The following is a 23,892-nucleotide window of genomic DNA, read 5'->3' as shown; positions in this document are numbered from 1 at the left end:
ATTTAAGTTTTGACCATGATTTTTCCCTAATAAAATGGCCTGTGCTTAGGTACACCTGAAAATGGCGGCGTACCTAATGGAGTGTCCGAGTGACGTCACAGATCAAACAGCCAATCAGAAAGTGGGGGTGAGGGCGGGTGTGGCACTTTTCACCATTTAAGTTCTGACCATGATTTTTCCCTAATAAAGTGGCCTGTGATTAGGTACACCTGAAAATGGCGGCGTACCTAATGGAGTGTCCGAGTGACGTCACAGATCAAACAGCCAATCAGAAAGTGGGGGTGAGGGCGGGTGTGGCACTTTTCACCTTCATTTAAGTTTTGACCATGATTTTTCCCTAATGAATTGGCCTGTTATTTGGAACACCTAAAAATGGAGGTGTACCTAATGGCATGTCCGAGTGACGTCACAGATTAAACAGCCAATCAGAAAGAGGTGAGGACGGGTTCACACCTAGCCCCAAATCTAGGTGTGAACCTAGCCCCAAAACTAGGTGTGAACCTAGCCCCAATACTAGCGCTAACCCTGGCCCCCACCCTAAACTTTAGGAAGGTGTATAGTTTTATGGGGCAGCAGACGAGCAACTGTGTTGAAAATTTTTCCATGATAAAACATTTGGGCACCCACTGGGATTTGAACTCAGGTAAAAGGGATGACAGTCCAGAGCACTAAGCACTATAGAACTCTAGTGTGTCTTATATCAAAGGTACGTATATGGTTTCATGGAGTAGTAAAAAAAAAATCACGAGACAAATACTGTTCACACCGTAATATAATTTCAGTAAATGAGTGTACAATGTTGTGGGTTTTGTTTGGTATTTATTGAATAAAGTTTGTAAAAAAAAAAAAAAAAAAAGAAAAACGTTTATCTGAGCATGTTGCACTTTTGAAACAGAAATAAACAGTAAACGACACCCAGGCAGCAATTCAACTACTGTAATTTGCAATTTCCTGTCCAATTCATCCACTGAGATCACAAGTATGTTGTTAACCGTTGAAAATGGTGGTGCGAATTGTCAATTTTGGAGAACGTAAATAAAGCTTGACTCTGTGAGAGAAATGAGCGAGTGGTGGCATGGTTCTAAGTACATACAACATACAACCACTAAAATAAAAAAGGTGAGTGGCGGCATGGTTCTAAGTACATACAACATACAACCACTAGAATAAAAAATGACACTTGAGTATGATGCCATCTTTGGTCTTCTTACTATAGACAAAGCATAAACGAATGAAATTTGAATTGTATCAAAAATAGAAATTACAGCCATATTGAAAGGAAATACATGAAACAGAATGAGATTACATTAATCCAATCGTTGGCTTGAAAAAAAAAAATCTTTTGAGAACATCTTTTTTGTGTGTGTGTGTGTGTGTGTGTGTGTGTGTGTGGAGCTTATATCGGTCAAAGGAACAGTATCAATGTGATCCATCTTTATTTGCCAATATTATACACAAACAGGGAGGGTCTTATTTGATTGGATAAAAAAAGGGGTGTGCTTTCTATTGTAGACTTTGAAAATGGCTTGATGAAGTCTTGTGTCCTTTAAACCAACAGTCTCATCCTCAAAGACGCACGCGGGAGCTCTTGGGTCCTGAGAGGCACATGTTGAACTGCAGAGAGGAGGGCAGACTCTGCTCTGCACTGCTCTGCTCTGCTGGATGTGGTAGGGAAGTGCTTTGGAATCATGGTCAACAGCCACTACACAAACAAAGTAGGACAGGAGGAACGTTCATGTGATGACAGACACAAAGCATGGAAGGACAGATAGAAAAAAAAAAAACGTGGTCGTACCATCGCTCAGAGGACGGCGAGGCGACGTCACGGGTCATTCTCCTTCTTTACTGTCACGTCTCCGTCCCCAGCCAGAATAGTGGAGATCTCGCCCTGCATGAAGGCCCAGGGCACGGTGGACCCGGCCAGGGGACAGCGCTCTCCGCTCGGGCAGTACACCTCTCCTCCTTGGCCCTGGCTGCGGATGAAGCCTCTGGTGCACGGAAAGCAAAACTTGTGGTGCGGTACCGAGGGACACTGGACAAAATGGGTGTCCTCCAGGCGCTCTCGGCAGAGGGTGCAGCAGAGCAGGGCGCCCTGGCTTCCACCGGTGGTTGACTCGCCGCCGCCAGTGCTGCTGCTCAGGCCCACAGAAGCCTGAGAAACTGAGGTGGAGGCGCCAGAGGGGCTGCTGGTGGCAGTGCGTCCGGCCCCGGAGGAGTGGGCCGAGGACATGCCGGGGCTGTCTCTGGCCACCTGGCCGGAACTCAGGCTGTCGGCGACACCCATGAGCGCAGACATGGGCGAAGGCTGGCTGTGTAAACGAGGGGGGCCGTCCGGAGGGGCGGCCATTCCCGAAAGAGGCTCCATGCCCGGGTAAGCGCCTCTGGACCACACCTCTCTGGACGGGTGATCGGGTCTCCCTTCGCTCTCGCCGTTCTCAGAGCCCGGAGAGGCCTTGCGGCGGCGAGTCGCGCCCTTGGCCGGGACAGAGCGCGCGGCCACCGCCATGGGCAGGCCGGCGTCGGGCTGCGGAAGAACCTCGGGGATGGGCGGCTCCTTAAACATGCGGACTCCGTCGTTTAAAAGCTCCGACAGTCCCCTCCAGTCTCCGCTGCCTTGTCGCTTTTCGTATTCCACGTAGCGCAAGCCAGAGTTGACCGCTTTACCGGCATCCTTGGCAGAGTCGCGGAACATCTGCCTGACAAGGTCCGGAACTCCGGAAAAGATCAGCCCAGAGCCAACGGGGTACTCGGCAAAAACCTTGAGCTCGAACTCTGGATTGGCGCTGGCGTCAAAAGCCAGAACCCGTCCCATCAGATTGTGGTCTTTCCTGAAGCGCACAGTAAAGGGCACACAGGTGCTTAAAGCCAGGAGAACATCCCGAACCACCTTTGGTTTGTTGGGCCAGCCTTCCACCTTGCTGCGCGCTACCTCGTTGAGTTCAGCCATGACTTCGCTGTTCCTCCACGCCGCTGGGTCGATGCTGACCAAACCAGACGTGCTGGCTCCCACGCCCAGAGCCACAGCCTGTCTCCTTGCAGCATCGCTCATGATGGGGCCAGCTGAGACCGCAATAGGAGCGGCCCCCGTTCTGGAGCCTGAGATTGGCGCTAGGAGCCCATGTGGGGATGCGACTAAGCCCTGAGCAATCAACGCATGGGATATCGTCCCGTGGAGACTCGGAACAGCGCTGGCCATCGCCCTGCGAGTGTTCGGGCTCTGTCGGCTGCTTTCTGATAACGCCACATCCTCCGCTCTGTGCAGACCATTAGGGAGGCGAGAAGATGCACCGTACTCACCCCTACCCCTGTCGAGACGCTCTCCATGCGGACGCCCGGCTTCCATGGATCCGGTCGAGCTGGGCTTGCCCTGCTGTGGGCCAGGAGACCTGCCCTCCAAAACTCCATGCGTGCTCTTCAGCTGTCTGGCAGTTTCAATGAGGAGTTCGATTCGATCCGCGCCGTCGTAGTTGACGCATCCCCGGCATACGGCTTCGCTAAACTCCCACAGCATGGCCCAGGGCATCTTGGGGAGATCGCAGAGGTAGCACCATTGCCGTCTCGAGGAGGGCTGCGATGTGGAGGACATGTTGTTTACAGGCCCTCGACCAAACTTTCTTTGCTAGGCCTAAACCTTGCGATCAACGTTTCCGACGATTCTCCCTTCTTCAACCACAGCTCACCACATAGCGCACACTTTTAAATGATCCAGCGAAAAGTAGCGAAATAGACGAGCGTATTCGAGCACATTTAGTCGTTTGCAACGTCTTCTTTCTTGATTTGCTCGCGTCGATCCGCGCAGAGGGAAGTAAAATCTCACAGGACACCGGAAACACCTACGTACTTTGCGGCCCGGGGCATCATGGGACTTGTAGGCTTTTCAGCTCCTCCAAATTGACGTACACCCAAATTCGAATGACTCGAAATGTGTGGCCATTTCACATAAAAGGAGAGAAGGGGCAGAAATTCAATCACAAGCAGTTTCCTCACAGTACAATTCAAATTTTAATATCGTCATGCACTCAATTTTTCTATCAAAAAAAATTCAAGAACAATTCAAATATTGAAGAAATAAAATCCCATTTCAGATATTGAGTACATGTACTGTATCGTCAAAATTGGTCAGACTTGTCTGCACTCACAGCTCACTGTTTCCAGATACTTTATTTATTCTTAAAATGTTCACAGTACCTATTAACTAAATGTGAAGTGATCATCATTTGCACAAGAGGATCCCAACCAAACAACAGTCATGTCTAGATTATTATTATTTTTTTAATCACAAAGCTGCAACTTGCCAATAAATACATGATATGGTTGTTGACCTTGCACAGTAAAATCCCATCCATCCATTTTCTGAACCGCTTAGTCCCCACGGGGGTCGCGGGCGTGCTGGAGCCTATCCCAGCCGTCATCGGGCAGTAGGCGGGGGACACCCTGAACTGGTTGCCAACCAATCGCAGGGCACACAGAGACGAACAACCATTCGCACTCGCACTCATACCTAGGGACAATTTGGAGTGCTCAATCGGCCTATCAAGCATGTTTTTGGGATGTGGGAGGAAACCGTAGTGCCCGGAGAAAACCCACGCGGGCTCGGGGAGAACATGCAAACTCCACACAGGGAGGGCCGGAGGTGGAATCGAACCCGTACCCTCCTAACTGTGAGGCGGACGTGCTACCCAGTGCACCACCGAGCCGCCATCCCTTCCATTTCAAAACAAAAGGCTGGGTTGACATCTAAATAGTTCAGATTGGGGGCTTAATCCTGTCATCACAAAAATATCATAAAACACAACATTCCTATTTATGTCATTAATGAGTGAATATTTTAATAGGACATAAGAACAGAACTACATTAGAGTTGATGAAAAGAAATAAAATGTGACATTGTTGGAAGCGCTTGTATTTAGCTGCTGGCATGGTGGGTGGTTGAGAAACATAACTTCAAAGTGTAAGGGTAAGGCCCACCTAGAAAAAGAAAAGGGGAAAAGCATTGGACACATTCTTTGACAAGCTCAAGATAATCAATGATGGACTTACTGGGGTTTTTCATCTGGTGATGGTTCATCATTGCCAGGGCTTCCATGGCATCATTAACGGATTCCCACTCAAGCAAACCTGATGAACTTCGCTCACCTGTCATGACACACAAGACAAATGATTTGTCGGTTGATCATTTCTGACCCATTAGCATAAAGGAACACTGTTTATGCTTTGTGTTGGGCATCTTTTCAGTCAAACCTTTGGGTGGATATGAGACAATGTTGCAGTCGAGTGGAATCCTTGCATCGCCAGCACCGTTATTTTTCAAACAAACAGCATTTTGGTTTTGCGTTCAATAGCGCAACCTCTTGTGAACACTAAACATTGGTTCTGAACTCAAATATGGTGAGTCATGAAAAGTATTTTAATCTCATTATGGGTGAGCTAGCGCTGCAAAATTCCATTCCTGAACACAAAAACATTTGATACTTTACTCACTCTTCCCACTGAAAAGTTTCACACTTGAAGGGCTCTTAACTCCTAATTCATCGCAGATCTTGAAGAGAAAGACATAGCTCAGTGAAAATGACAGTTTTGAAATGATTTCAAGGTTTTTTCGGGGGTTTTCCTCATCACAAAAACCTGCCATTTAATAAGGCTAGACATTTTTTAGCCTTGTGGCTTTTCTGACCTGGTTGAAGATCTCTTCAGAGATGTCAGGCTGTGCGTTAAAAAAATGGAGGACATTGGTGGGGTGTTGGATTCGGTTCTTGGCTGCCTGCTCTGGTGAGGTGAAGCGGTTGTTGCGAGAACCATGGAAGTCTTTGAAGCTACTGCTGTTGTCTTCCAACTGGTAGCTCTGTCCCGGCACGATGGCCTGCTGCTTGGACACACTACCGAGCAAAAGCCATCGATTAGTACCTGGATCATAATAATGCCTCACTTGTTTTTCTATCAGCCTTACCAGACATTGAGTTTTTGTCCAAAAAGGAAGTTGTTGTTAAGATGGGAGATAGCCCTGTCCACAGAATAGCAGTCACCCATCTCCACCATTGCAGCTCCAGGTTTGCTCTTCATGAACTTAACCTGCAAGAAAAAGGGATATGCAGGTGACAACTTGCCAAGTTTTCTTAAAGGCAATTTTGGAGCATTCCTCACCCTCTCCACATTCCCATAGAGGCAGAAGATGTTAAAGACCTTATCAGCATTAATCTTTGACGGCTCAAGACCGTATACCATAAGTACGGGCGAGTCTGCGTGAGGGCCGTACTCGGGGGGCGGTGGCCCGTATCCGGCGCCATAGCGCTGGTTACCACGGCCACGTCCGCCCATACCGGGTCCCATGCGGTGGGAGGGAGGCCCGTAGCTGTCGTCGCTGTAACCGTGATAGCTTCCCTGAGGGCCACCTTAATGGTAAGAAGAGAAGAACAAACAAATGACCCCGTGCACCATTCCTTAAATTGCAATGAAATGATTGATACCATAATCAGGTGGGTGGTCCCCAAGAAGAGCAGGCTGCCTTTGGCGTTTGTTTGGATTTGCATTTGGGTCTATGTAGGGTACAGTCAAAAAGAGCAATTCAAAGAGCTTGTCGACAACATACGGTGCTGGAAAAATGACATTGGTGACTGTGTGTTATGGGACAAGGCGACAGGCATGCAATAGAAGGAGCTTGCATCTTAATTGTTGAGCGACGGTATGATTTCGGAAGCCAACTATGACATAATGGAGATTTGTTTTGTTACTGCTACCCTAGTACAAACACAAACACACCTTGTGAATTGTTCCAATTGCCTTCACCGTCAGCATCTGTGCAGGTACACATATACATGTCAAATAAAAAATAACAACCGGGGGGGGCGGGAAACCCACATTTGATACACATGGATCATTACAAAGTGTGCAACAGTTTGCATAACAAAACAGTCCATGTGACCACAAAACAACATTTTGGTATGCAGCAGTCGTAATGACAAGAACTGTGATCACCATGTTATGAACCACAATATAGCACAGTCATTCATTTGCTCTCTGACATGAAAAGGATTTTCTTGAGCTCATTAAAAAAAAAAAAAAAAAACTTCTGTCACAATTACACTCGTCAACAGCTAATTTTAATGTCTCTAAACGTGATTGTGATTCCAAAAAACGTCTTTACATTTACTGTGGCACATCAGGTCTGTGAGATATTTTCATTTTTGACTTCTAAAAGCTCGCGCGTCATACAGATTTTACCATGTGTTGTATAGATTAGCTAGGAGGGAAAAATGCCACCCAACAATGTTTAAATATCACAGTACTAAATATACCACATATTATTATTATGAAAACCTGATGTGCTTGAGAAAAAAAATCTAGAAACATTTACTCGCATCTCCGTTTCTAAAAAATGACTCAATAAAAATTGTTGACCAGTGTTATTTGACCACATTATCCAATCCCCTCGAGCTGCATCATACATTCATTAAAATATATCTGAGCTGCTACCAGCTTTTTTTCTGGGTACAGCAACTTGACTAAACAAGCGCAAATTTGAACATTGGTCCACAGTAGAAGTCAGCTTTTAACAATTACATCAACTTGTCACTGAGCAGTACTTACAGCACCATACATGAAGTATTGGACACAGTGGGTAGGTAGGGGGTAGTCTTCAGCAAAGGACGCTTACCCTCCAAGCTCAACTCCTTTCCAATTTCCTTTTTTTTTCTTCTTCACGTCTTCCTTCTTTGCATCCCCACCACCAAAGATAAGTACATCCACACATCCATGCTTGTTTTTTTTTTTTTTAAAGTTGCTATGACAAGCATCTCCATCTTACCGTGGTGACCACAAAGCAGGATTAGTGCATCATTTGAGAGTGGGCTGTCTGTCCACAGACACACTGAGCCAAACCTGCATCACACGGGAGGTGTTAAAGGCATCACTGTGGGCCATTGCAGGAGGGGAGAGAGAGAAAAAAAAAAAAAAGGAAGAAAAAAAAAAAAAAAAAAAAAAAGGGGGAAAATGAAACAGAACAGCACAGAAGGGAAACAGGTGGGAAAGTAAAGGGTGAAAAACAGAATACCAGTCCAAAAATGCTGCGCTTTGGAAGAGGATTTGTAATCTGTTTACATCTGTGTTCTTATGCTTGCTGAATGTTTCATGCTTGTGTCTTCATTGGATATTTCTTCTGGTGTAAAAATGGCCACTGACTTTGATTTGGTTTAATGGCGGTCGGTCACTCGTAGAAAAAGGGAAGAGACGTCTAGTGCTTGTTGCTCGTATATCTGCATGATGATGTGCTGTGATGGCCGTTCCGCATTGTATGCAGTCGTGGGTCGTAGTGTCTGTCGTGTGTTCGCTCGCACAGGAGGGTGGGGAGGCGTGCTGCGTTATTGTTTCGACAAGACGCCGGCCGGGCCGGACCGGGGCCTCTTTTGTGTCATCTGTTCCCTTGATGTGTTTGAAAACTCCTTTGTGGATCCCTGTCGTAGTGTTACAGAAGGACTAGCCCAAGGGCCCCTCCTGGCCGGGGCTAGGAAGTGCGTCCGGCAACAACCAATCAATGTACTGTGTCAAAAGTGGTTGCTCCTCAAGGTTCTGAAGATGTGCTGTACTGGAAAACCAGATGGCGGTGGTGGTGGTAGACTCTTATCGACAAGATGGCGCTGTGTTGGCTATAGGTGGTGTTTGAGTATTTCTGATTGTCCATCACCCCCGAAATAAAATGAATCATTCCCTTGTAGTGGAGATAGAAGTGATGAAGTACTGCCTTGAGGTTGTGTTCCAGTGTTTGTTGTCCCACTGTGTCCAATGTATCCCAATGACTTATGGCTTCGGGTGGCGATGTATTGTCGCTGTCGAGGTTGTTGTGGCTTTGGCAGCATGTGTCTGCTTGGGAAATGAGGTCAGTCTATATGGCTTTGCATGGCCAGGACATGAGGAATACCTCCAAAGGCAGCACAAATGTTACAATAGTCAAGTTCATTTGATTGATTCCCCCCCACCCCAGCCAAACTTGCTTGATTGTAGCCAGTTTTAGAAATGTAGGGAGTAAATTGAAACAACACTTGGAAGTGCTACCTTAAAGGGGATCTCGAGATCAATATTTTCTTTGCAATAATATATTCTGATAAAAAAATAAATTAAAAAAATCTGCCAGAACACGGTGTTTAGACTAGTGTGGGCACATAGATTATGTTATTGCAAAGAAAATGCCTTCAATTCCTGTTGAAACACATATTTGAACAGTGTGTCTCATATGTTAAAGTGATACCAAACATCCCAGGAAAAGAATTCTAAGGAAAAAAAAAAAAGTAGTCATGTGCTTCATTTTCAGATTTACTATAGTGTACATGAGTGCACTTTGAACAAAAACTTAACTTCAGCCTGCTGTAATTTTATTTCACACAAGATGTTTTCCAAATCTCACTTAAGTACTGAATAATTCAAAAAGGGATCAATCTGTACGGAACGCTAAGAGTACACTTGCTCTATCAATCACTCTTTACGAGAGCAACGCAACAGTATTGATTTGAATGTTTATGACTGCTTCAATCAAGACCACTGGCCGTAGTGGCCGCTTTATGACTTAGTCAAATTAAAAATCAACCACATTCAAAATGCGTATCATGCCAATGTGGTCATGTGAACACAATACTTTGACATTGGTTGGCTAACTAGGATTAAAGATCAGAGTCCATTTTGTTTCATTGACTAAAATCTCCAATATGTTTGATTCTTACATTATCTAGTGGACCGGAAATGTTCCGCTGTGCAGCTAGCTGTGTCATTCATGCTCTCGAGGGACTGTGGGAGCTAAGAGGTGAATGGGACACTTGTGCACGATGCTGTGGACTAGAGTGCACCGGTCTTTCGTCATGCATCGGATAAAACAATTGGCTGCCAATCAGGTTACCCCTCATGCCCTTAACCGTGTGCCTGCTGCTGCTGCTGCTGTGTAGCAAGAAAATGCATTCAACTGTGATTGTACCAGGGGAATAATGCCTTGGAAAAATAATAAGCTTGGCGAGCGAGTGGAGGAAATCAATTGCGATCAAAGGCAATATTCCCATAGTAAAGAAAGCTAACGTCTAGTGACATGAAAGATAAAGAGGAAGTAGAAAGGGGGAAGGGATGCTTACAAACCTACCTTGGCCACTCAAGTTAGGATTTGTGTAGTCCCATGTGTCTTGGTCATTCTTGAAGACATTTAGACGTGCTGGCTGTGGAATGAGTTACAAAAGAAAGCCCAAGAGTAAATATTTGCACAAATGACGACGTGATCCGTCTTATACCTCATACCTTGGCATATTCAATCTTCAGCGTGCAGCAGCCAGAATAAATGTCTGCTCCATTGAGCGAGGCTTTGGCCCTCTGGGCACTTTGGACAGAGTCAAACGTGGCAACTGTTGAGTTAAGGTGACCTTTTCATAGTCATTACTGAGCTTTGACATTTATCATGATTTTTTTTTTTTTTTTTTTTTTTTAACAGCTGAATACATATTGTCCATAAAAACAAAAAAGGATATTCAACCATAGCCTGAACACCATTCTTTCTGAAGATGACGATCCGCTGGACAGGCCCGCAGTTGTTACATATGGTGTACAACACATCCTGTAGAAGTCAATCAAATACAATTACAAAGATACTTTCTCTCCAAATTTCAAATTCAGATTACCGTGGTGATTGGGTAGATAGGGTTGATGATGGTGAGTAGCAACACGTTGTTCACACTCCGCGTGTCGTCCGAGTCTCCTGGCCGGGAGATCTTTTGGCTCGTGGAATAGTTGATGAAGGCAGGGTGGCCTCCAATGTAAACCTGGTTCTCTGCCGCATATGTAACAGCAGATGAGGATCCATTCATGTCCTCATACTCCACCAAGGCCTGGCGCTTCTTGGGCATCATTACCACCGAACTATGATGAGGAGGTAAAAATCCATCTTGGTAAGAAAATAATGAATGAAACAACCTTAAAGGCCAAAATGTGCCAGTGAATGAATACCTGACCGTCCCAAACTCTTGCAAGGCTTCCACCAAATCAGTCTCCACAATACCATCAACCAAGCCCCTGATGTGCACCACCGGGGAGGGTAAAGGTTTATGGGGATCATCGTAGCTCTCCTGAGAGAAATGATGCTCATAAACAACGAGCAAAGCAAGGTGGGAAATAAACCCATCTCTACCAAAAATGAATGACACGCGCTCAAATTGGGTCTTGGAATGCAAAGTGCATTGAGGTTAGCACAAACCATTAGCAATTATTAACAGTTGACTTCGACGCTAACAGGAGGAGAGGGGGGGGGGGGGGGGGACAATTCGATTTGGAATTTTAGGGATGCAACAATGTTTTAACTTTGACGGCCCGTCTACTAAATGATCTACAACTCTCAGGAAAGAGACTAGTTGGAAAAGGCTAACAATCGTGTGATCACATTTGTGTTTGCTTAACCGCTAGCTTCTTGGCTACTGAAGCGCATGAAGGTTTTGTAACGATATACATGTGTCGAAAGCCACAAGTCGTGAAATAAACAAGTGCGTTGACAATGAAATAGTGCAAGAAGAAGAAACGTCTACCGTTGTCATCCCTCCGTCCTCAGTTTTCTGTCGTTTTGTTGCTCTGCCTCCTTCTCCGTAGAAGCGACCCGCAGCAGCAGCCATGTTGTCCTGCCCCTTGTGCCAGATTAATGTTGCATTCAAATCAATGGGACAGCGCAACTTCACGTTTCAAACATGCGAACTTTCGCAGGAATTTGATGAGACTACGGTAAATGATTTAAGAACTATGGATTTGAAAATGAAGGAAACACTTTTTTTTTAATTCTTTGCAAAGAATCACTGAGATCACGCTTTAATATTGAATACAAGATGTGCTCTTTTTGTAACAATGGCATTGAACCAACTGACCATATGCACATTAGCAAGAAATCACATAACGTTTGATGTCACTTTCAAAAACAGGAATTTGGAGATCCCTGCAAATAAACGATCGAAGAGATCATATTAAAGGCTTGTTTTACGTTTTTTTCGATGGCCAACGTTTAAACAAGAAACAGGAAACGGCTCGCTCCCATTCAATGGAGATGGCAGTACTGCCCTCCTGCGGATGGGAGAGGGACTTGCTCTTAGACGCCTGTGAGTGTGCGCGCGCATATGTGCCTGTGTTTATTTCTGACATTTTTAATCGGTATGATGTTTCGTTGTTATAGAACATGCAATGATTTACAAATACGGAACATGAAATTACAGTTTACAAATCACAACAGATTCATTATATTCTAAGCTATCCTTGCCATAATGTGGCTCAAAAGAAGTAAAAATGTCTACATTTATTAGTAATCCAATAGGAGTCATTTGCAGTCGCAGAAAATGGCCCACATTGCTTCGAGAAACACATTTATAGCCCATTTTAGTAGCAAATTATTACAATTTAGTAGCAATTCTAAACTGCGGTTGATTACAAAAAATAATAATTTGGTATCACATAAACAGGGTAAATCCATATACAGTAGTAAATGACAACAACAAAATACAGAAATCAAGCAAATTGAAAAGCAGAGGGGTGGTTATTTTGAAGCTATTTTAAAATGTGAGCCATTTCATTCAAGAGACCCGATAAGCATAAAGGGGGGAAAAAATAATTTCTAATGCAGTTTATGAGTCATAAAGCATCAAGCTAGCATAAAATCCATTTTGACAAAATACATGAAACATGAAATTAACACAATATACTCAGTACTAATACAATTGATTCTTCCTGCAATAGATCCGCAGGTTTGCATACCCAAGTATACGTATTTATTGAATAACATGCCAGAGGTGGTGATAGGTCTTCTAAAAATCAGTTCTTAATCAGTTCTTTCCAAAAGAATACTGTAGTACATCTTTGTGCAATGAGCGTTCCCATCGACGCTTTCTCAGAAGCCTTTTATATGGCAGTAGGCCTCCAAACTAGAGAAGAAAATGTAAAGGAACCAGAGTCCAAAGAGAAAGAGTGATGTCAGGATTTTGGGGATCCGTGGGCCTCCCAGCTCACCCCCAATAGAGGGCCTCCGGCGGATCATCAACACTCCCATTGCGAAGAAGGCAAAAATGGTAAAAAGTGTGACAGAGAAGGCCAGTGAGCCGACATCCACGCGGAAAACTTTACCTTTGACTTCCCAATAAATGGCAGCCACAGACCAAGCTACACCAATTCCTAAAAAGACATTGACTGCATTGCTTCCGGTCACATTTCCCACCGACGCGTCTGCATATTGGTCCTGGGTTGCCGCCACTTTGCTGGCAAAGGTATCTGGGGATTCAAAGTTCACTATTAAAAATGGCTGCAATAAATGAAATCGATGAGAAGCGCTCTATGCTGTATTTACCAGGAAGTGAAGTGCCCAGGGCTACAAATACCACTGCAGTGACCGTGTCTCTCAGGCCAACTGTGCAGCCAAAATGGGAGGCAAGGTCTCCAATAATGGCTGTTAGGATCCCCACCACAGATATTGACACTATAAAACATGCCCACCCGTTCCAGTACTGAGTCGGCGGGACAAAAGCAAAGAGGACCTTCCAAAAAATGCACAATAGGTGCATGAAATAGTCAAAGCAGTTGGGCATGGGTTCATCTTCGCCCTCGTCATCTCTATCACCTGTTGGAAAAACAACAACGACAAAAAGCGTCCATTCCAAAAGCAGATTAGGACAGACGGACGGACACCAGACTCATCGGATGACTTTTTAATGCTAGCCACTGACCTGCACTGACGGTGACAGCTTCAATGAACTGCTCCCTCCATGAACGCGATCCAATCACAGCTGCGAGGTTTGTATCTTTCAGGAGTTTATCCACAGTATTCTGTCACATGAAATAGGATTGTTCAGTACAAGCATTTTCTTCCTCAAAATGAAACCATTTAGAAAGAAAATCGATCAATAACAATCATTTACTGCTACACAAATGAAGATGAATATTATTCTCAAGTATAAAACACCTTCCTCTTTTACACAGAGATTATATTACAAAGCTGCCTGTAACAACCATCCAAACATCATGCATAATGTAGGAAGTTTCAACACTACCCGAAAGAGTGTTCGGCATTAGCTCTACCACATGTGTCTCGAAATCATATTTTCCAGCTCGGTGCAGTTTTGAAAGATAAAGCCAAACAGAACAGGCTTAGCACACAGAGACAATGTCAAATATTTCCGGGGTGTCAAACATAAGATCCGCGTGCCAAAACCGGCTCACGCCAATCCTACAAACCTTTGTTGTAAATCGCCACAATACCATTGATATTTATGTCATGCAATCATGTCAAGAATATGCTGCTTTTTCTGAGAAACTGAAATGAGAAATGCTCGACAACAACAGCACACCGCTGAAAGCGTACCTGGTCAAGCATGCCATTGGAAGTCTGATGAAAAAGGGCCATATTGTTAGTCAAGCTACATGGTTGAGTCAATGAGATGAGGAAGAAAGTCACCTCCATCATTCATTCAAATCAATAAAAGCTCAATATTAAATTGTGTCCCACAATAAATCAAAAGGTCCATTTTGGGTGTGGTCGTCAGAAATACAATACACCGTGGATTAGTTGTAAGGTAGTCAACCAGCTACACACCTTAAAGTCACAGGATTCTTCTATGATGATCTCCATCCTGCTGTGCTCTCCAAGAATGGGTTTACCCATCTCAGAGATCCTCCTAGCCTCTTCCTCCTCAGGTGTGGGGTGGCCTGTCAAGGATCAAGTAGAAATTGACCTTGATTAGGATACGCTGTGCCGCCATCAATATTTGCCGCGCACAAATCTTTTACTGGTTGCTGTAATTTACAAAATACCCACATGCAGCTCAAAAACTAAGATAGTTAGAATGCTTCACACTGCACCCTTCAAAGCAACCAACAAACAAAAGTGTCTTACCCTGATTAAGCAGTAAGGCTGTAAAAAATAAATCAGGAATGTTTCCATGTTGGTATGACAACAAATCATTTGACATCAATCAAGCAATCATATTCCATCAGCCTAAAAGTATCAAATGTAAAGTGGCTCCACCAATAAACAAACAGCACATATCAGTTACTTACCAGAGAGTCCTCGCTTTAGCCATTTAGGCTCTTGGAGCACGATAAAGAAATGTTCCCGTTTTTCATACTCTTCCACATTTAGAATGTGAATTTTCAAGGTGTTGCTGGAAGCATAAAAGATATACACAAAACATAATTAGTACGACAAATTAGGAATGGGAAGCCAAATGAAATGTGGAATAATCATTATCTCAACAACTAAAAGTAACATTTTAGCATTTTTGTTTTAGCAACATGCACATATCAAATATTTGATCACATGATGTTTAGAACAGCATTTTTTTTTTCTTTCGTAAAGCTCTGCTTTCTTTCCTCACCTGGTCTGTTCATTGGTAAATTCCAGCTCACCCTTGGCCTGCTCGTAGTCCACTCCAGCTTTGGCACTGCCGTCCTCTGTGTGATATGGTACAGAAACGGTACCCCTGGAGCCTGAGTTCCTCACCACTGTCACCGTCAGTGTGCCTGTGCTCTCACTCACCCGCAAAACCCCCTGACCAAAGGTGAAGATGCCAGCATGGTCATCATCCAAGATAGTGACAGTGGCAACCAGCGGCTCCACTAGTCTGCCCTTGGGCGAACTTCCTGTCCCTTCATCACCACCCTCCTCTAACCTCAAATTTTGAAGACGGACAAAGAAATGTTCGTCCTCTTCAAAGACGTCATCGTCCAAAATCTTTACCTAGGAAAAAAATGTTTTGTTTATGATTAAGGTACAATTGCCATTAAATTCCTATCACAGCTAAATCAAAGGAATCAGTATATCACAAGTTCAAAACATTATTATTATTATTCCCATGAATAATATTTCACGCCATTTTTTTTTCTTTGCTCACCTTAATTTCTTTCCGTGTCTCTCCTGGCTTAAATATCAAGGTTCCGTCATTAAATTCATAATCAGTTCCAGCATTGGCAGAACCATCTTCTGTACAGTAGTCCACATAAAAAGTATTGTGGGACGTGGCGCCATCAAGGATCACCCAAAGGCTCAGAGTACCACAGTTCTCAATACACTGATACTGGGCACTTTCAAAACAAATGTGAGAGCATGCAAGTTTGTCGTCTCTTTGTCCGCTACGGCGTGAGTGTTGAGAAGCATGTCTCCTCAGTAGGTTTCCAGCACCTATCAACAAGCGAGTCGCCTGGACACGGTAAAAAGCTCGACTCTTCTTCTGACCGACCAACGTGGAGTAGTTGGCCATTTCGATGAGCTGGTCTAGGTTTTTCTCAGGGTGTTTCTCCCGCAGGTCTTTGAGTTTACGAACCACCTATCGATGAAAGAAAAGAATTCCGTTTTTAACCGCATACCTTGCCATGTGGGAAAAAAAAGGTTTTCCCTACCTCATCTTGGCTCTGGTCCATCTCACTCGGCGTTTGTACCGACACCGTCACACTCGAGGGGTTTCTGGCATCGGAGTTTTTTCCATCGATGATCACCTCAGGGCCACCTTCCATTTCCACCACGATCCCATGTCTTTTGTCAGCACGGTAACGTTTGTGAAGATATTTGTAGAAGAGCAAGCGCCGGTCAGCGATCCAAGCCAGTAAGACACACACCGGGAAGTAAAGCAGGGTCACAGCGGCTTCCCATACCTTGCAATACACAATGGCAGCTTTCAATCATTTGCATTGGCCATCAAATGTGTCCAAACGCACCTCTACGATCCCAGGCGATATGACAGCCAGGATGAGATAGAGCCAAATGTAGGCAAAGATACTCCAGAAGGATGTAATAAAAAACACTCGTAGGTGTTTGATCTTGCGAGACTCCCCGTCGGGGATCACCCACACACATATGCCGATAATCACAAACATATTGAAGGCGGCGCTTCCCACGATGGTGCCTGGGCCCAGCTCCCCTGCATCAAAGTTATGCCCGCATACCTGTCGAGTAAAAAAAAGAAAAGAAAAAGTACATGAACTCATTCAGTGCCATTGACGGTTATAGACGTCAAAGCCAAGGCGAGTCTACATTATCCTTTTTAAGTTGTGAGAAAATGAGGGTGCTTTTCTTTTGGGTTGTATACCTCAATGACAGAAAGCAAAATTTCAGGAGCGGAAGAGCCAAGAGCCATGAGTGTGAGGTTGGAGACGGTCTCGTTCCAGATTCGCACGCTAGTTACTGTTTTCTCTCCATTGGGTTTGGTAATGGTTATCTCTTTCACCTGCAATAGAGATTGATGTCAAAATCATCAAAGCGTCTGTAATCCCAACGTTGACTCTTTGAAACTGTGAAATCACTTTTATGAATACACATTACGTTTGATTTCAAGACCACCAATAAAATCCGATTATTATTTTTTTGTGAATGTGAGCCATACCTGAGAGGTAATGACTTCAATTGATGCCATAAAGCGTTCTGCAATGATGGACACTCCAAGGAAAATGTACATGAGACAGAGGAAGTAGATGATAGCTCTTCCTGCCCTCTCCCCTTGAGGAGGGTTGAGTGGCAACCACACCGGCAACAGAATCCCAGGTTTACACACCACATGGCCCGCACAAATCCGCTTGCCGGATCCTGTGATATTAGGTGACTGTTGAGGCCCAGATGCTCGTTCCATAACCTGCGGCCTGAAGGAGGTGCAAGGGTCGGACAGTAGAACAAGCCCGAGGAGAAGAACAGGGACTGTTGAAATGTGGATAGGGATTCCTTCCATAGCTCAGCTGGGTCACAAGTCTGAAAAACCAGAAAGAAATACAATTTAATCCCAGAATCTTTTTTGGGTTTCAAAATAGATCGGAAGCAAAACTTTAAAAGAATTGAAGGAAATGCTGCCAGATTTTATTCAAGCGGAATCTGTACTAATAATATGCAATGTTTGCAATGCAATAGCCACAAACACAAAGGTTTGGAGATGAGCTAAAAGTAAACTGATCTGTCTGAGTCATCTTGTGAGAAACTAAAGCCAGAATGTTAAGCCGTGCAGCTCTTGCGATTGTCTTTCTTTGCCAATGCTCATTCATCCCAATTAAGAACATGCAATGTTGTACTTGTTTTGTTTTTTTTCAAAAATGTTCAGAACTTCGTAACAAGTAACATTGATTTTGAAAGAAATTCGTTCAATATTTTGTGTACAATGATGCAAAATGTTCCGAGCAGTTGCTGTGCACATGTTTACAACTGACACCAGTCTCCTTCACACCCGATAAACAACCAGAGTGTTTGGGGCCTTGTGTGTGGTAGGTAGCCTAATTTATTGATGGCCATTATAGCTTTGAAAGCTGCTGACCAAACAAGAGCTTTCAACTCATTATGGCAAAAGCAATGCATGCACCTATTTCCAAATAAGGAAAACATGATATGGATTGAAGATCTACAAGAATAGGTGTATAGCAGCCAGTGGATTGTCAGTAGGTGAGAGTGACGGGCTGGGCTGTTCCTGCTACCTCCCACGCGGGTGAAGCTATTGCACTGCGTATTGTGCGTTGTGACTTGAAAGGGATACTTGGCTGCTGCATCTTTGATGCAGCCTGAGCTCTGCCTGATCATTATACAGTTGTGATTCAGGAACACAGCTAACAGAGCTGCTGCATCACATTTCACTTTCCAAGCAGTGCTATGGTTACCACCACCTCAGACTAAGAACCACCTTAAGCTCTTATACACAAATGTGACAAAGAGGTCAACAGTTACTCAGAAATGACTCCGTTGATGACCTTAATAATGTTAGCATGCTAGCATAAAGCACATGGTTAACCAAGGTTTGTTAAAGAATGATCAGGTTGTATCCATTATATGTCAGAACTTTCCATGACGCATAATCACTGCCAATGTTTAGCAAGCTTGCAGTTTCCCACATAGGTGTTTTGTTATGTTAGTCAATGGATACGTGTCAAGGTGGTCCGCAACAGGAAGTATGTGCATGTCCATGTTTTTTAAGAAGGAAAAAGCAACGTAAGCCACGGTTACGTGGTATGTCCACTACGTCAAAACGGCTATCAATCGGGAGAGGAATACAAGCCCGTTTAATCACAAGGTTTAGTTTACAGCATGGCAGGGACAATGCCTCCCTCCGCTGCACATGATATACACTACTTTTAGCTGAGCTCTACTTCCTTATGCACATCCCATCAGTGAACTGAAGTGATCTTTCATTAGTAATGGAGAGAAAATACGTCGATTCATTATTGCACGTTCCTCAGTGCCTCAATTTGGCAAGCTAAAGAGCAGCAACTCAGGCTTAGCTTAATTAAAGCATAGCACAAACAGTACAAAGTATATTCATCATATTGTTTTGATGTCATAATATGAACTTTTAAATGTTAACTTCCTTCAGAATGCAAACACTCAGAGATCAGATTTTGTACACAATATATAAAATGGCTTCTCGTTGCTGTTATATAGAATATGCAGAGGAGATTTTTGGCTTACCATTAATAATGCACTGTGGAAAAGCAGAAATGGTTTGACAAACAAACACTCTAGTCAAAACATTGGAGAGTCCAAAATGTCTTCCTGGCCGCTAACTCCAAAGGACAGAAAGGAGGGAGATGGAATAAGAGAGGCTTAATGAAGCTTGCCGGACATGAGGTGGACACATAGGGCTTTTTTGACAAGCTACTGACAGCCAGGAGACAGCAGCTTCTAAGGTTTCTATTACATGAGATACTCAGTCTGGCCATTGGCAACCTTAGAAGTTACCACTTCTCTCCACTTTAGGTGCAACGCAGTGCGCTTGGAAAAGAAATATTCAGCACGGGCATTTGACTTTTGCTGCAATGTCATTTAATCGGTTGCTGTTTTTTTTAATGATGGCGTGGGAAACCCAAAATTTGACCGGTGTGGTTGAGGTTGAGATTCACAGGTGGAAATAATGATTACCCATCCTAAGGTAACTTATTTCCTACCTAGAGAAACACAAAAGTCACGTTGTGCACTAGTGCCCTTTACTATTCATGGCCGTTTCCGGCATTGCCGCTCTCAGCCTAGTTAAGAATAACAAAATATTAACAAAAAGGCAATCAGCAGACCTTACCATGTAATGAACTAGTCAATTTTTTACGGCTACTGACAGTTCATTCTGTCAAAAAGAGACAACTCATCAATCTTAAATACTATTTGGGCCTTTCAAACATCTTGACTAAATCATGGGGAATGAAAAGTTTTCGGTGGGGGAGATAACAACACCGTTTTACTGATTGATCCAGGGGGAAATGTGAGAGAAACGTGAGGTATAGTATAGCCCTTTGTCCCGTGCCACCTGAAATGGCACGCGTATCATTGCCTGTGCACAATGCTGGAGCATTGGTTTACTTGGGTTGCGACAGTGGGGGGGGGGGGGGGGGCGAGCTTGCATTTCAGGCAAGTAGCAGCAAGCTTTAGCAGTCAACTTTTAGCTTTTATCCTCAGAGCCACAGTACATATTTTTTTTAGATTATAATCAATCAAGTCGTGATGTTGTGTAAAAGATAAATAGAAATAGAATAAAATTGATTTGCAAACCTGTGCTACTTACGGTCTCAAACATGGGCTGCAGTTATACCGGGATGGATGGATGATGTTCTCCTGCACCAGCCACAACATCGGCTAAACCTGCAAGAAGACAGCATGACATATATATAAACGGGAGGTTTTGATTGTTGTTCTCATGTAGCTGAAGACGGTAAGGAAAACAAAATCTCTGTGTATGAGGGATTGTTGGTTAGGGGATGTGCCTGGTCATTGTAAGGTTTGGGTTTCAAATCTCAGCTACTGCCTCCTTGTGTGGAGGCTGCATGTTCTCCTAATGTTTCGGTGTTCTCTCCCCCACAGAAAACAGAGCGGAGTAGCCCCTAACTGAGGGCCACGAAAAGGAAATTCAGGAGTGCACACTGTGAATTGATTTGCAAAGTAAATATTATCACTCAATTACTGATAGATACGTTTTTAATCTGCTTTTTATTGTGCAAGGTTCAATTTATGGGACTTTAAGTCTATAGCCTAAATACAAGTGAAACCTCGAGTTACAAAGGTTTTGCGCAATTAAAAAAATTTTTTTTTTATTTAAATACTATTTTTAGTCCCCAAACAAGTAGAAAATTTGCCTCCGCATCTCCAATCAGAAATGTGGATTTTAATTTATGGCCAAATGTAAATGACATTTTATTTAGTTTGTTGATGTGTCAAATGAAAATAGTCATTTTGTTTTGAATATCTTGCGATGTGAGTGTGAACTTACTTGTTTGTGTGCCCTGCAGATAGATGACTGGGAACCAGTGCAACCCTACCTACCTACCTATCTACCGACCGACCATACCTGTTGCCCCAAGTCAGCTGTGACTCCAATTCATTCGCACTTCTCCAGGACACGCGTAAGAGAAACATCATGTATTAAGTGTCTTACCTTCTGGTTTGATGGTCCAGCTCCGTTGATAAGTGACATTGTTGCAAGTATGCAAGATGACGACTATCCCGGATCGAATAAACTTTGCCGGTGGACGCTGCATTGGCGATGCTTGGTCACGTGACGCGCACACTGTCTCCTCCTCCCAGTTGTCCCGACTCCAATTAATCATTGAATTGATGCGAAAATGATCAAGATCACCGTGTACATATGAAATTCATTGTAAGTAGGTTCACATTCTTTCTTTTCAATCTTTTTTATTTTTATAAATCTTTCTGATTGTATTTTTGGCGGGTTATGGCCCGTGGAAACGCCGAAAATATGCTTTGGTTTGAAGGTGAGCTACATTGAATCTCCAGGATTTGTCCCAAGTGTATTACCTACTTACATAATACGTAGTGCTTAATCATTGAATGCAAACGTTTTAGAAATTGCATACATTATAATGGGTGTATTTTTGTTTCATCAAATTTGGTGTGCGTAATTGCATGCCTATTATGGCGGCCCACCAAGGGGCAACCACCCAATAGAATAGAATAGAATAGAATAGAATAGAATAGAATAGAATAGAATAGAAATCAAATGTATGCTGTCAATGGAAAACACGGACAATCAAAAAAGGAATGAACGCAATCGTTTCAGTTTTGGAAGAAAAGTCTGTACATTTTATTCCATTTGTATAAACTCGTTTCACTTCTGTGAAGCATCCCAAGGCAGCCAATGTATTGCTATAATCTATCATCTGAGGAAATCCCAGCATCCTGTTCGAAAAACATGTCTATGAGCTGCTTTTGAGTGGTTTGACAATAACTGAGCTGCCAGTAAACCTTGTGGCGAAGAAGCCATTCAAAAATTGGTTCTTCACTCTGTGCAAGAAGTGAATGTACCTCACTCCCGGGCCATAGCCAGAGAACACGTGGGACACCTACAGGTCAACAGGGAGGCATGCAATGGACGTCAAACCAAAACAGCACATTGGGTGGAGGGAGGAGGGAGGCAAAAGGAACCTACCTCCTTCCACGTGAGGGAGTAGCTGCTCAAGTCCTCAGTGGGGTTGACAGAGTGCTCGGAGATCACCGTGCTTTTGTCCGCACCCAATAACTTCACGTGGAGTTGGTAGATTGACTCATGCAGTTGGCTCTCCTCATACCTAGTTCAATCATAATAATAGATTCATTTCATTTTGGGCTGCAAAACAATGATGTACACCAAACAGAAACGTGACATGCATGTACAATCTGCAGAAACGTTTATTTGAATGCGCCTAGCAACCACACTGATAAGAAGCCATATATTTTCCATGATGAGTAAGTCAGACCAGTCTTGAATGACTATTTCTGGTTGAAAGTCATCCAGCAGCTCATCCCATAGACCTTCTGCCTTTAGGTCCAGAGTCTGCTCCAGTGTAAACCAACTGAGAAAGAAAGAGAATATTTGGCATACAAGGATGCGAAATGTAAATATAAATGGATTCCATTTTTCCCTTCCCATTACCTGAAGTTTGGTAAAGCGCAGATCACAACCCCTGCTGGAATGCCACTGGTATCTTCAGGGAGAACCTCTATGTTTGTGGTCCAGCCAGTGAAGTCACCTTCAAATTGAAATGTTCTAATGAAATCACACACTTGACAGACATCCGCCAATCCGTCTCATTACCTTCCGGTTGAAAAATGGGAGGGCCGCGCATGGGAAATTCTGGCAGGTCGGGTTCAGGTGGAGCCATATCTTTACTCAACCCTGTGCATTGAGGGAGGACAAAGGGCCAAACAACACACACACACACACACACACACACACACACACACACACACACACACACACACACACACACACACACACACACACACACACACACACACACACACCTGTTGATTTAGCAAGCCAGGTTGCAGTCACACCCAAAATCCCATGTAAAGGGAGTTTAGAGTGCATATTTGTTTGCATGTTGTATTAAGCGTTACATCATCAGTGCTGATTATGCTAACCAAAAGCAAACCCTCTCCCCTGTGCTCATTGTTGGGTTTGAAAATACCCTAGAAACATTTTGGATTATTTTAGTGCTAAACCACATTCTAAATCACATTTCAATAAAGTGTTTGTACATAAAGACAAATGACAATGACTATCTCAGTCAAGTTGTACCTGCAAACAAATCATCCCAAAAGTCATGGAAACAAGCTTGCGTTATTGTTACCATAAGGAGACGGATTCTTGAGCAGATTCCTCCCAAATGGTTTGGCTTCGTGCACAGACTTCCAGTCCAGGCTTTGTGGTGCCGGCAGGTCCTGCAGATTCCACTCGTCCTCACATTTCTTTTTCCACTCAGCGCCACTCATGGTTCAGGCAACAATGTGTGTTGTGTTTCAAGCAGGAAGTTCTTTAGGACATTTATTGCAGTATGAGTGCGTGCACACCACACCCAGTGTGTTGCAACGTAAACAAGGCCATGCAAGCTGCTGTCCACACTCTTAAAGGCACAGTAAGTTTTTTTTTCCTTTTTTTTTTATGGCAATCCACCTTTGTGTCTTTT

The 23,892-nt window shown here is 43.8% G+C and overlaps 4 protein-coding genes across 8 annotated transcripts; all 4 read right to left on the bottom strand.

The window, feature by feature from the left end:
• Positions 1-1,419: 1,419 nt before the first annotated feature.
• On the bottom strand, positions 1,420-3,869 carry LOC147042868 (interferon regulatory factor 2-binding protein 1-like). Its single transcript, XM_085935391.1, has 2 exons — positions 1,796-3,869; positions 1,420-1,702 (listed from the first exon to the last, which is right to left on the bottom strand). The coding sequence occupies exon 1, from the start codon at positions 3,584-3,586 to the stop codon at positions 1,823-1,825; it is 1,764 nt and encodes a 587-aa protein (XP_085791517.1). The 5' UTR covers positions 3,587-3,869; the 3' UTR covers positions 1,420-1,702; positions 1,796-1,822.
• Positions 3,870-4,142: 273 nt separating this feature from the next.
• hnrnpl (heterogeneous nuclear ribonucleoprotein L) lies at positions 4,143-12,013 on the bottom strand. 3 transcript variants are annotated; one of them, XM_085935393.1, is made up of 15 exons: positions 11,984-12,013; positions 11,541-11,636; positions 10,969-11,087; positions 10,644-10,881; positions 10,494-10,579; positions 10,267-10,363; positions 10,115-10,187; positions 6,757-6,792; positions 6,465-6,533; positions 6,142-6,389; positions 5,948-6,069; positions 5,675-5,876; positions 5,482-5,539; positions 5,041-5,136; positions 4,143-4,968 (listed from the first exon to the last, which is right to left on the bottom strand). In XM_085935393.1, the coding sequence occupies exons 2-15, from the start codon at positions 11,622-11,624 to the stop codon at positions 4,907-4,909; spliced, it is 1,590 nt and encodes a 529-aa protein (XP_085791519.1). In that variant the 5' UTR covers positions 11,625-11,636; positions 11,984-12,013; the 3' UTR covers positions 4,143-4,906. The 3 variants fall into 3 exon arrangements, with proteins under 3 accessions (XP_085791519.1, XP_085791518.1, XP_085791520.1); XM_085935392.1 differs by lacking the exon at positions 11,984-12,013 and adding an exon at positions 11,871-11,907; XM_085935394.1 differs by lacking the exons at positions 6,757-6,792; positions 11,984-12,013 and adding an exon at positions 11,871-11,916.
• Positions 12,005-17,696, bottom strand: slc8a2a (solute carrier family 8 member 2a). Of its 3 annotated transcripts, XM_085935389.1 has the most exons (12): positions 17,358-17,696; positions 17,064-17,201; positions 16,693-16,920; positions 16,378-16,629; positions 15,873-16,304; positions 15,357-15,718; positions 15,040-15,143; positions 14,876-14,893; positions 14,576-14,688; positions 13,710-13,809; positions 13,334-13,603; positions 12,005-13,257 (listed from the first exon to the last, which is right to left on the bottom strand). In XM_085935389.1, the coding sequence occupies exons 1-12, from the start codon at positions 17,694-17,696 to the stop codon at positions 12,881-12,883; spliced, it is 2,733 nt and encodes a 910-aa protein (XP_085791515.1). In that variant the 3' UTR covers positions 12,005-12,880. The 3 variants fall into 3 exon arrangements, with proteins under 3 accessions (XP_085791515.1, XP_085791514.1, XP_085791516.1); XM_085935388.1 differs by lacking the exon at positions 14,876-14,893; XM_085935390.1 differs by lacking the exon at positions 14,876-14,893 and having other exon boundaries at positions 13,334-13,596; positions 13,706-13,809; positions 17,358-17,402.
• A 4,189-nt stretch (positions 17,697-21,885) lies between these two features.
• On the bottom strand, positions 21,886-23,791 carry nccrp1 (P1, F-box associated domain containing). Its single transcript, XM_085935772.1, has 6 exons — positions 23,557-23,791; positions 23,019-23,099; positions 22,857-22,953; positions 22,681-22,776; positions 22,374-22,512; positions 21,886-22,287 (listed from the first exon to the last, which is right to left on the bottom strand). The coding sequence occupies exons 1-6, from the start codon at positions 23,696-23,698 to the stop codon at positions 22,141-22,143; spliced, it is 702 nt and encodes a 233-aa protein (XP_085791898.1). The 5' UTR covers positions 23,699-23,791; the 3' UTR covers positions 21,886-22,140.
• Between the last annotated feature and the right edge of the window lie 101 nt (positions 23,792-23,892).

The sequence above is a fragment of the Syngnathus leptorhynchus genome, chromosome 17 (assembly GCF_054491065.1).
Source record: "Syngnathus leptorhynchus isolate UIUO chromosome 17, UIUO_Slep, whole genome shotgun sequence".
NCBI classification, from domain to species: domain Eukaryota; kingdom Metazoa; phylum Chordata; class Actinopteri; order Syngnathiformes; family Syngnathidae; genus Syngnathus; species Syngnathus leptorhynchus.
The sequence above is the reverse complement of the archived record's forward strand: the minus strand, read 5'-3'. Positions and strand labels throughout refer to the sequence as shown.

Bases quoted from the DNA above. Each gene is read 5' to 3' on its own strand.
- hnrnpl (XM_085935392.1), bottom strand. The intron at 10,882-10,968 runs GTATTCATTCAC...TCCTCATCATAG, and splicing joins CAAGAGTTTGGGACGGTCAG to TTCGGTGGTAATGATGCCCA. The intron at 6,070-6,141 runs GTGAGGAATGCT...TTTTTCTTGCAG, and splicing joins TCTATGGGAATGTGGAGAGG to GTTAAGTTCATGAAGAGCAA.
- LOC147042868 (XM_085935391.1), bottom strand. From the start codon at position 3,586: ATGTCCTCCACATCGCAGCCCTCCTCGAGACGGCAATGGTGCTACCTC.
- slc8a2a (XM_085935389.1), bottom strand. From the start codon at position 17,696: ATGGAAGGAATCCCTATCCACATTTCAACAGTCCCTGTTCTTCTCCTC. The intron at 17,202-17,357 runs GTATGGCTCACA...TCTCTATTGCAG, and splicing joins TTGAAGTCATTACCTCTCAG to GTGAAAGAGATAACCATTAC. The intron at 13,810-14,575 runs GTGTGTAGCTGG...TTCATGTGACAG, and splicing joins AAGAATCCTGTGACTTTAAG to AATACTGTGGATAAACTCCT.
- nccrp1 (XM_085935772.1), bottom strand. From the start codon at position 23,698: ATGAGTGGCGCTGAGTGGAAAAAGAAATGTGAGGACGAGTGGAATCTG. The intron at 22,954-23,018 runs GTAATGAGACGG...TTCAATTTGAAG, and splicing joins TCCCATTTTTCAACCGGAAG to GTGACTTCACTGGCTGGACC. The intron at 22,777-22,856 runs GTAATGGGAAGG...TTTCTTTCTCAG, and splicing joins TGCGCTTTACCAAACTTCAG to TTGGTTTACACTGGAGCAGA.